This window comes from Oncorhynchus gorbuscha, linkage group LG12 (genome assembly GCF_021184085.1).
Source record: "Oncorhynchus gorbuscha isolate QuinsamMale2020 ecotype Even-year linkage group LG12, OgorEven_v1.0, whole genome shotgun sequence".
NCBI classification, from domain to species: Eukaryota; Metazoa; Chordata; class Actinopteri; order Salmoniformes; family Salmonidae; genus Oncorhynchus; species Oncorhynchus gorbuscha.
This window is the reverse complement of record NC_060184.1, coordinates 14,654,380-14,666,251: the sequence shown is the minus strand read 5'-3', so window position 1 is coordinate 14,666,251 and position 11,872 is coordinate 14,654,380. Positions and strand designations below refer to the sequence as shown.

Here is an 11,872-nt window from a genome sequence, read left to right as displayed (position 1 = left end):
GGCAAAAGAGTTCAATATTGGTTTCATCAGACCAGAGAATCTTGTTCTCATGGTCTGAGAGTCCTTTAGGTGCCTTATGGCAAACTCCAAGCGGACTGTCATGTGCCTTGTACTGAGGAGTGTCTTCCATCTAGCCACTACCATAAAGGCCTTATTTATGGAGTGCTGCAGAGATGGTTGTCCTTCTGGAAGGTTCTCCCATCTCCACAGAGGAACTCTGGAGCGCTGTCAGAGAGACCATCGGGTTCTTGGTCACCTCCCTGATCGAGGCCCTTCTCCCCCGATTGCTCAGTTTGGCCCAGGCAGCCAGCTCTAGGAAGAGTCTGTCTGCCCGGTTCCAAACTTCTTCCATTTAAGAATGATGGAGGCCACTGTGTTCTTGGGGACCTTCAATGCTGCAGACATTTTTTTTGGTACCCTTCCCCAGATCTGTGCCTCGACACAATCCTGTCTCGGAGCTCAATGGACAATTCCCTCGACCTCATGGCTTGGTTTTTGCTTTGACATGCTCTGTCAACTGTTGGACCTTATATAGACAAGTGTGTGCCTTTCCAAATGATGAGGAAAATGTTTTATTTAATCCATTTTAGAATAAGGCTGTAATGTAACAATGTGGACAAAGGTAAGGGGTCTGAATACTTTCTGAATGCACTGCATTATCCTATGGCTATTGTTTCCCTCAGATAAATATGGTTCATGTTTATCAATGCTCTGCCTGGTGCCATACTGGTAAAGGCTACAGTGCACACCACCCAGATGGACAGACTAAACATTGGACACAGAGAACGACAGAGAGTCATGTAAAATGCTTTTGCAATCCACAGGTTCAATTCATCATCCTCATCAGCTACACTACAGGCCCACCACAAATCCATTTCACAACCCAACAACTCAAATTCAATCAGCAAAATTGTGTTCTTGACTGTAGCTGATATCAGGGAGAGACATGGTAAAGTTAGTGTAGGTATCATTACATGGTATGTATAATATTGGTATGTGGGGCCTGCTTGCCCATGCCCAAGCCTGCTTTCCCAATCTGCCATCTCCCACCTAGTGAATTGTAGACCTACACTGTAGACTTAGAAATGTTCGGAGCGGTAGTCCTTTTCAGAGCGGTAGTCCTTTTCAGAGCGGCCTCCTCCCCACTTTTCAAGGGGCCTATTTATAGACCTGCAAAGGCAAAAGTGTCAGTGTGTGTTTATGAGTGTGGGTTGGAGGGTGTGTTTGGTATTGTGAGTGCCCCCAGCATATAAAGGAACTGAGAGTGAGAGGAAAGCACGAGGAAGGACGAAGGGAAGTTTATCAGGGATGTTTTGCAAGTTCATGCTCTTGCATTGAAATCTGAAAAGAATCCTCACTTTCATTCATTTGGACTGACTAACGTACATACTAAAGGGGGAAGCTCACACTGATAGGGGGAACAAGGACACGCATAAGGGGAATAACAAAGCCAAGATGGCCCTTGTTGAGGAAACTTCAGTGAAGGTGGCATTGGAAACTGAAGCATCACCTGATGTACCTGAGGGTAAGACTGACTACCCCTTCACGGCCAGCAACAGTATCTATACTGCCATTTTGAGCAGAAACGAGGCCGTCAAAGATGCCAAGCGCCTGAAGAACTTCTTAGAGTTGCGAGACAAATACGTACACAAGAAAGTCCTGTTTGAAGACCCTCTGTTCCCACCCAATGATTCCTCTCTTTGGTACAGCAGCAAATTTCCCATTGAATTTGAGTGGAAGCGCCCAACGGTGAGTGTCATCTGTTTTCCCACTAGCAGGGGTGAAGTACACCTTGCCTCAAGGTTGGAACTGTACCTGTATGTTGGGGTAGGATATGTTTACATTTACATAGTCAATTGAAGGAGCCATCAGAACAGATCTATCAGGGCTAGATAAACATGTACAAATTGTAAAGCTGTTAAGATGGAACTTATATTGCAATAAAGACTGCACCACTGTATCACAAAAGGAAAATAAATAGATAGTTAGGTTCTACTAGAGAACATCTCTGTCCTTTTTGAGTAAGAAATGCTTTTGGTCAATGTGTCCCTGGTTTGAGCCCAAGTCGGGCCAGGGATGGGACCTACTCTGTTACACCTACCACCCCAGCTCTTGATGAAGTGTGTCAAAGTTTTTGAAAACATATTAGGGCTAAAGGCTGCAGACAAGTAGATTAACAAAAACAGCAACCCACTTGTGGTAAGGTATTATCACTCAGCCTAAGATCAAATCTCTCTTCATTAGCTGCAAAAACATTGTTATGACATCACTTCTGGTAAATAACCTGGGGGAAAGCGAGAGCAATTCTGCTGAATATTTGTAGGCTCATAGCTGCGGATCATCAGGTTCTAGAATCACAGACAGCTGAGACTCTGCAACAGGCAGGCCTCACTACAGTACCGCCAGTCACGCCACGAGGCTTACAGCGAGAGAGCAGAGGGAGATTTGGGATATTATAGTCAACCAATAATCAGTCTTGTTAGGCAGTGTGCTGTTACAAGACTCTCCGACTGGCAAAACCAGTGTATTTTTGACTTTGCAGTCTTGGTATTCATGTAAGTCAACAGTATGTGAATCTTATGTTGTAGTTGTTGGTGGATTCTCATTCCAAGATGAAAATAATGAGAGGGTAACACGTTACCTCAAAGCCTGCAAGTGTAATGCAGTTACAATGCATCATAACGCTGTTATATTGCATAACACTTGTCGTAAGCATGTATGCCCCCTTACAATGTCTTATTATCATCTCTTGATGATCCTGACTAAATAAAATAACAGCCATTTTGAGTCAGTTGAACATTTTACTTGAAAGAGAGATAACATATTATAAACCTCACAAGAATCCTTGTAATAAGACATTGTGAAGGCTCATACATGGGTGTGTTTGCATTTCTATGGAACATTTTAGTCATTTAGCAAAAGCTCTAATCTGGAGTGTCTCATGTTAGTGCATAAAATTGCTTAAGCCCACAGTTGGTGTTACTCAGTTGTTTTCCAGTCATGGAATGTCACAGGACTAATGGTGTCTTACTGACTTGCAGTCATGATAGCTTGACCTCGATGTGACCAAGTTTAACTTAAAGCCAAAGGGTCAACATTATCCAAGGTCTAAATCAGGGGTATGAGGTTAGCCTTCCTGTGAACCCACGGGGCACCTCATGTGATGAGGTAGGTGCCAAAGAGGGGTTTACTGCTGGAGTGGACAGGCTGACCTGACATTCTATCCACCATAACTCAGATCTTTACTAACTTGATATTGAAAACTTGGTTGAAGGCCCAGATTTACTAAGCCTTTGCATCAGATGCAAATGTTGCACCTGCCTCATTCAGGGATTTAACAACTAAAACAATGCTAAAACTCATTCTGGGATAGTCACCCCAGGAAGTGTCCTGAGGTAAGAAATGCTTTTTTTGGATTATCAAGGACGTCATTTGAACACTTGATTCCCTTTTTTGTTCAAGCTGGTCTGAATTGTGTTACGCTTTCGTCCCATGTGTACAAAACTATACCACACCATGTCAACCATACATACCCATCCATTACCATGCCTTGAGAAGTTAAAAGACATGCCTTCAAAATGTTCCTTAAAAAGGGGCAATCTGCAGTTGCTACATCCATTTTGTTTACTTATAAATTAATGATATGTACCCACTGATTATTGAAGAATATAACTATTAATGCCTCAAGAGCTTAGTTAAACATTCGTACCCCATAAGAACCTCAAATATAAGCTTGTGTAAACGATGTATAACCTCAGAATATGGTTAAAGCTATCATTTTGATCTCTTGGCTGGTCAGTCTTAGCTCTGTCTATGTTGATTGGTTACATTTCTCCAGGCCCATCCCTCAGCTTTTTACCAAAACAGAGGGAGGGTGGCCCACTTTTGTATTGTTTTCTAATTCGGATTGCACCTTTAAATGTATTAAGATGTCTTGAAAATTTGCAATGTCTCAAACTGTCTCAATACATCTTAATTTAATGTCTCAAGATGTCTCGAGACATCTTAGGAAAAAGATGATGGCTTGGTATATCCAACCTATTTTTCCAGATGGTGGATATAATTAGAACTACTGTACTGTATGTTATATATAACCACCCCGGGGAGCTCCGGAATTTGGCCCTGATCAGGTTGCAGAAAAAAATTGATAAATTTGCCATTGGGTCAAAATTGTACATTTATAAATCCACCAGCATTGATGAAGTTGAACCATTTTAAGCCCATGCGAGTTCAACTCTCTCACAAGGTCAGCAGTAAGACTGGTCTAAGTTGGTGGTGAAGCAATCGTTCTTCGCACACTTAAAGGTGTGGAGAAATCATGTTGGTGCATATGGATCCGATCCAAGTATTTGTCAATTTGCTGACTCGTCCCCTTGAGTCGTGACTGAGTCATGACTGAGTCATGACTGAGTCGTGACTGAGTCGTGACTGAGTCGTGAAACTCAAGCCATTTTAATAATGACCTCTTCCAATACTGCTTTAACATATGCTTCCATAAAACAAGATGTGACCACTACACACTCCTACAAACACCGAAATATATCCACACCAATGACAGAACCTTACATTTCATTCATTCATTATTATGGACTGTAGATGGACTTTCACTTTCTCTATCGTCAATAATGAGATCAAGACCTGGGTTAAATAATATTAGAACAATATTTCAGCTGTGCTTGATTGAGCTTTTCTGGTGCAATGGAGCCAATGGAATAGTCCCTAAACCACAAAGCCCACCCTTCTTGCACTACAGACAGGCCAAACTATTTGAAGATGGTTGTAGTTCAACTCATTCCCCTTAACGTAGATCCTTTGGCATTCAATCTTTGTCCAGGTTAAGTGAGATGTCCAGAGGTATTACCAAATACATTAACCCTTGGTAGGAAAACTCTAGAGGTTGTGACCTGTGACAGCTGCTTTTAATGGCAGAGGTCATAATTCACTAAGTTGTCTCATTCATGGTTGTAACTAGTATTCTTCAACCCAACCAAAGAATAAGAGCAACCAACCAGACTCTGAAACAACCCCAGGGGTCCCAACCTCTCCCCAGAGGTCAAGTCCTCTCCCCAGGGGTCTAGTCCTTTTCTCTTCTATATAATTTCCTGTCGCCAGACTGCTTCGGTGCAAATTCTTCCTATTTTTGTCATTTCGTTTTTAAGAAAAACCTGCACACTGCGTTTGCCAGGTGGTATCGTTTGTTTATGTGCATGATCTTCCTACTTTTAATCCTGTCTTGAAATGACTGCAGTATGTTTATACTGTTAGGCCTTTACATGACAGAGTTTACATCCGGTCACCAGCTACGTTGTACTGTAAAATTAGTTATTGACCCAGTCGAAACATGGTGGATTATGTAACTGCTCGTCAGTTTGCTCGATGTAGATCAAACTTATCAGGGCTTTTCAAATGAGTTAGTCATACTCTCTCACAATTCCAACACCATTTAAGTAAAGTTTAACACTATACCTCTTTGTGCCAGCCCTTCCCAGCTCTGTTGGCATCCTAGAAATACAGTAGAATAACTATTTCTATGTTTGGTATGAGGACCCCACTTTAAGGCCGCTACTGCATTTTGCTGTACCACTTAAAATAGCTGTGAGCAGATGACTTGGTCTACTGTTACTATGTTTTCCCTATGGATCTATCACTTATCACTTACGTTGTGCAAAGAGTTTTTTGGCTGGGCCTTGCATCCCTCCTTCATATTCCACTCATGAAGACATGATTGTAAAGTGAGGTTGACTCCAGTTTTGAATGCATGTGTTTTGACCAACATTTTATGTCTGGGCAACACCTGTTAATCACTATAGGAGATTGTATAAAATAAACGTCTCTTAGTTGCTGCTAGGGTTGCAAAGGATCGGAAACTTTCCCGGAAATTTCCCAAAATTTTCAGGAATTTTTCATGGTAAATTAAGCTTAAATTCATCAAAAAAGAATGCTCATAACAGTGAACTTTTATTGTGGGATACACATAAGGCAATAAGGCAATTTTGGTTAAACTGTCACCAATTCAATGGAATTGCAACCCTCTGCATGCACAGTGCATTCTTCCATCACATGTGCAGTGCACTCTTCCATCACATGTACAGCTGATACTCAAGATCTTGCACACTAATGAGATGCTATTGAGCCCACACTACTACACTGTCTAAGCCAAGGACTACATGCTTTCTGGTAAATTTTGATTACAATACTGGCTGGGGTGAATATATTTTATATGACATAAATTATTTTTTGTTAACTAGTAAATAGTAGCCTACAGAAAAGTGTGTTTAAATCATTACTAACTTGTGAACAATTTCTGCTAGTTAGTTTTTGCTACCATGTGAGTTTTAGTTTGCTTGAGCCTGCTTACTGAGGAATGTTAATTCACCTGTTTCCATACATGTTTCATTTTAAAACATTTATCTTATAAAGGAGTTGTTTAACTTCTTAACAATTTATCTGTACATGGAATTGTATTTGTTTTTTAAAACTATTTGTTCTCTAATCTTTACAGGAAAATGTGGGGAAATTTCACTGCAGCTAATGTAGAAGGAACAGCTGTGTACATTTGTAAATACTGTGCCAAATCCTATATGAAGAACGCAACAAAGATGCAGAATCATCTGGCCAAGTGCATAAAGTTCCCTCAGCCGTCACAACAAGCAACCTCTGACAAAGGTCCCTCTACTTCTATTTGACACCTTATTGATAGAAACAGCTCATGGTCCTCCTCAAATCCTATGTTTTTTGACTCAATGGAGGAACGCAGGAATTGCAACTGGTTCACTTCTGATGATCACAGGCAATGTGTATTGGAAGAGATTTCTAAATGTTCTTCACCCAGCATACACCCCTCCAACCAGACATGCTTTATATACTCATGTGCTGGATGCAGAGTTCAGCAGAGTTCAAGTGAAGGTCAAGCAAATCATAGAGAAAGCAGACTGTATTGCAATCATCTCTGATGGGTGGTCAACTGTTCGTGGGCAAGGTATAATTAACTACATCATCTCCACCAGTCAACCAGTATTCTACAAGGGCACAGACACAAGGGATAACAGACACACCGGTCTCTACATTGCAGATGAGCTGAATGCAGTTATCAATGACCTTGGACCACAAAAGTTATTTGCACTGATGTCAGACAATGCTGCGAACATGAAGGCTGCTTGGTCTAAAGTGGAGGAGTCCTACCCTCACATCACACCCATTGGCTGTGCTGCTCATGCATTGAATCTGCTCCTGAAGGACAACATGGCACTGAAAACAATGGATACACTCTACAAGAGAGCCAAGAAAATCATTAGGTATTTGAAGGTTCATCAAGTTATAGCAACAATCTATCTCACCAAGCAAAGTGAGAAGAATAAGAGCACCACATTGAAGCTGCCCAGCAACCCCCGTTGGGGTGGTGTTGTAATCATGTTTGATAGTCTCTGGGAGGGGAAGGAGTCTCTCCAAGAAATGGCCATATCCCAGTCTGCCGATATGGACAGCCCCATCAAGAAGATCCTCCTGGATCCTCCTGGATCCTCCTGGATGATGTATTTTGGGAGAGAGTGGTAAGCAGCCTGAAACTCCGGAAACCTATAGCAGTAGCCATTGCACGGATTTAGGAGACGATGCCATCCTGTCTGATGTTCAGACTGCTTGCAGATGTAAGAGAAGAAATCCGTACTGTCCTGCCCACTTCACTGTTGCTCCAAGCAGAGGAAACTGCAGTTCTGAAATACATCAAAAAGCATGAAGACTTCTCCCTGAAGCCCATACACACCACAGTGTACATGTTGGACCCCAAGTATGCTGTCAAGAGCATCCTGTCTGGTGCAGAGATCAACAAGGCCTATGGTGTCATCACTACCGTGTATCGCCACCTTGGCCTGGATGAGGGCAAGGTTCTTGGCAGTCTGGCGAAGTACAGTTCCAAGCAAGGGTTTTGGGATGCAGATCCAATATGGCAGTCATGCCAACATATCTCATCAGCCACCTGGTGGAAGGGACTTTGTGGGTCTGAGGCTCTATCCCCTGTTGCCTCCAGCATCCTCCAAATCCCACCAACATCTGCCGCCTCAGAGGGCAACTGGTTCTTGTTCGGGAACACACGCACCAAAGCACGCAACAGGCTGACCAATACAAGGACTTTAAAATTGGTGGCCATCTGGGCAAATTTGAGGCTTTTTGAGCCTGACAACAAGCCATCCTCAACAAGGTTGGAAAGTGACAGTGAAGATGAGGCCCCAGAGTCTGATGTTCAAGAAGTGGACATTGAGGAGGTCCAGGGAGAAGATATGGAAGCCTGACAGGAAGACAACCACAGCTTTAGTTTCTAGACTACAATTTTACAGATGGGCTTGCTCCTACCTACCTTTCTGATTTGGTCCTGCCGTACAGACCTATACGTACGCTACGGTCACAAGACGCAGGCCTCCTAATTGTCCCTAGAATTTCTAAGCAAACAGCTGGAGGCAGGGCTTTCTCCTATAGAGCTCCATTTTTATGGAACGGTCTGCCTACCCATGTCAGAGACGCAAACTCGGTCTCAACCTTTAAGTCTTTACTGAAGACTCATCTCTTCAGTGGGTCATATGATTGAGTGTAGTCTGGCCCAGGAGTGGGAAGGTGAACGGAAAGGCTCTGGAGCAACGAACCGCCCTTGCTGTCTCTGCCTGGCCGGTTCCCCTTTTCCACTGGGATTCTCTGCCTCTAACCCTGTTACGGGGCTGAGTCACTGGCTTGCTGGGGCTCTCTCTCGTGCCGTCCCTGGGGGGGGATGCGTCACCTGGGTGGGTTGATTCACTGTTGTGGTCGGCCTGTCTGGGTTCCCCCCCACCCCTTGGGTTGTACCGTGTCGGAGATCTTTGTGGGCTATACTCGGCCTTGTCTCAGGATGGTAAGTTGGTGGTTGAAGATTTCCCTCTAGTGGTGTGGGGGCTGTGCTTTGGCAAAGTGGGTGGGGTTATATCCTTCCTGTTTGGCCCTGTCCGGGGTGTCCTCGGATGGGGCCACAGTGTCTCCTGACCCCTCCTGTCTCAGCCTCCAGTATTTATGCTGCAGTAGTTTATGTGTCGGGGGCTAGGGTCAGTTTGTTTATCTGGAGTACTTCTCCTGTCCTATTCGGTGTCCTGTGTAAATCTAAGTGTGCGTTCTCTAATTCTCTCCTTCTCTCTTTCTTTCTCTCTCTCGGAGGACCTGAGCCCTAGAACCATGCCCCAGGACTACCTGACATGATGACTCCTTGCTGTCCCCAGTCCACCTGGCCATGCTGCTGCTCCAGTTTCAACTGGCCTGGGCCCTAGGACCATGTCCCAGGACTACCTGACATGAGGACTCCTTGCTGTCCCCAGTCCACCTGGCCATGCTCCTGCTCCAGTTTCAACTGTTCTGCCTTACTATTATTCAACCATGCTGGTCATTTATGAACATTTGAACATCTTGGCCACGTTCTGTTATAATCTCCACCTGGCACAGCCAGAAGAGGACTGGCCACCCCACATATGCTCTCTCTAATTCTCTCTTTCTTTCTCTCTCTCGGAGGACCTGAGCCCTAGGACCGTGCCCCAGGACTACCTGACATGATGGCTCCTTGCTGTCCCCAGTCCATCTGACTGTGCTGCTGCTCCAGTTTCAACTGTTCTGCCTTATTATTATTTGACCATGCTGGTCATTTATGAACATTTGAACATCTTGGTCATGTTCTGTTATAATCTCTACCCGGCACAGCCAGAAGAGGACTGGCCACCCCACATAGCCCGGTTCCTCTCTAGGTTTCTTCCTAGGTTTTGGCCTTTCTAGGGAGTTTTTCCTAGCCACCGTGCTTTTACACCTGCATTGTTTGCTGTTTGGGGTTTTAGGCTGGGTTTCTGTACAGCACTTTGAGATATCAGCTGATGTACGAAGGGCTATATAAATAAATTTGATTTGATTTGATTTGATGTATGTTGAAAACGTTTTTGGGAGATGCGATGGATCATTGGGAATCATTCAATATTCCCTTCTTTTGTTGTTCAGTGAAATCAACCCATGGGAAGAGTCAACTCATTTAATGAAAGTTCAATTCGTAACAAAAACAAAAATATATATATATATATTGGAAGGATTTAATCATTTGCAATTATGTATACTTATGATAAGGTAAAATGTTTATGTTTCTGTCTCCATATATGGTACATATTTCCAATGCAAAAAACATCTACATTTAAATGGGATTAATATTCATTTGCATATTTTTCAATTAATCCCCGCAGAAAGTTTCCACCTCTGAATAGTCCCCAAAATGTGCAACTCTATTTTCTGCCAAAGTACACCGGACTATTTTAGGCCTTCAATCTGTGCATAAGACAATAATTTATCCATCTAGTAATGTAGCGTGATATTTTTGTAAGTCATGTTATTATCATGGTACAGTCAAGATATTCCCCAGAAGACATAGTACTATCTGGATAAGAGCGTCTGCTAAATGACTTAAATGTAATGTAAATGATAATAGATTGACCCTCTCACAAGACGTTCCACACCCCGTAGCACATCCCAACAACTTTACCATGGCTACAGCTGTTCTTCTGTTTCTTTGTTTGGCAGGAAATCTGTGACAACCCCCAGTTCATCATAGACGGAGCTAGTAGGACAGACATCTGTCAAGGAGAGCTGGGTAAGACCACAGAAATCATGCACTGTATGACATCACTGGGTAAGACCACAGAAATCATGCACTGTATGACAGCACTGGGTAAGACCACATAAATCATGCACTGTATGACATCACTGGGCAAGACCACAGAAATCATGCACTGTATGACATCACTGGCTAAGACCACAGAAATCATGCACTGTATGACATCACTGGGTAAGACCACAGAAATCATGCACTGTATGACATCACTGGGTAAGTCCACAGAAATCATGCACTGTATGACATCACTGGGTAAGACCACAGAAATCATGCACTGTATGACATCACTGGGTAAGACTCTTGTTGCTAAAAGTATGCTCATGGTCGATGGTATGAAGCAGCAACATCTGACTAATAACATCTGCAGAGTACTGTAGACAAGTACAAGTAGACAGTGACGATTCAGCATTGAGTCATGCCAGACTTGGATGTGAGAAAATCTAAAGTTAGACAGGTGTTATCTAACAGCACAAATAGCATTCGCTAATTAGCGGCCCCTGTTCAAACTGAAGCCATAGTGTCTCGGCACAGTGAAAAAGAAGAGGGCAGACAAAGTTTGCGACGCACAGACAGCTGGGGATGCAATTAAGGAGCTCTCATGTTGAGAGTGAGGATGGAAAGATGGTGTGAGAAATTAAGGCATGTGAGACTAAATGTTACCCCCCTAGTAACTACACGGTTCACTGTAAAAGACTGACACCTGCAGCAGGGTGTGTGTGTGTGTGCACAGCGTGCGTGCGGTGTGTGTTGCACGCGTGGCATGCACTTGTGTTTGAGTGCTGTGTAACAGAAACCCCTCTCCCATAACATCTGCTAAATGCCTGCTTGAAAACGTACTGGGCCTGCCGCAGTCAAACTACACCAGACCATGTTTTTGACATAGTTCAGAAAATAGCCATGCAAGTAGATACCCTTAAGCTGGGCGTAAGGAGTCAGTAGTGTATAGGGATCCTGACTCAGCCATGGTACTATGTACTTGGTCTCAGCCTCTTTGCTGTAGGTAGATGTAGCCGTGTAGGCTACTGTTTCTGTCTGGGGGTTCATTCCCTCTAGATCACACCTCAAAGGAGCAGTGTCAATAAAGAATGAACATACACATTCCATAGCGCTACATAGTCCTATATCCACTTACAGTTGAATTCAGTGTTATGATCAGGGTCATATTCATTCAGAACCAAAGGGAAGAAAGCTGACTGAAATGGGCAGGGTGTACCT

General features: G+C 43.4%; 1 protein-coding gene across 4 annotated transcripts in view; it reads left to right on the top strand.

The window, feature by feature from the left end:
• Positions 1–1,207: 1,207 nt before the first annotated feature.
• capn3b (calpain 3b) overlaps positions 1,208–11,872 on the top strand; it is a 37,443-nt gene continuing 26,778 nt past the window's right edge. For all 4 annotated transcript variants that reach the window (XM_046291189.1, XM_046291187.1, XM_046291188.1 and 1 more), the window contains exons 1-2: positions 1,208–1,749; positions 10,567–10,636. In XM_046291189.1, the coding sequence (XP_046147145.1) occupies positions 1,456–1,749; positions 10,567–10,636 (364 nt within the window). In that variant the 5' untranslated portion in view covers positions 1,208–1,455. The remainder of the gene's footprint in view (positions 1,750–10,566; positions 10,637–11,872) is intronic.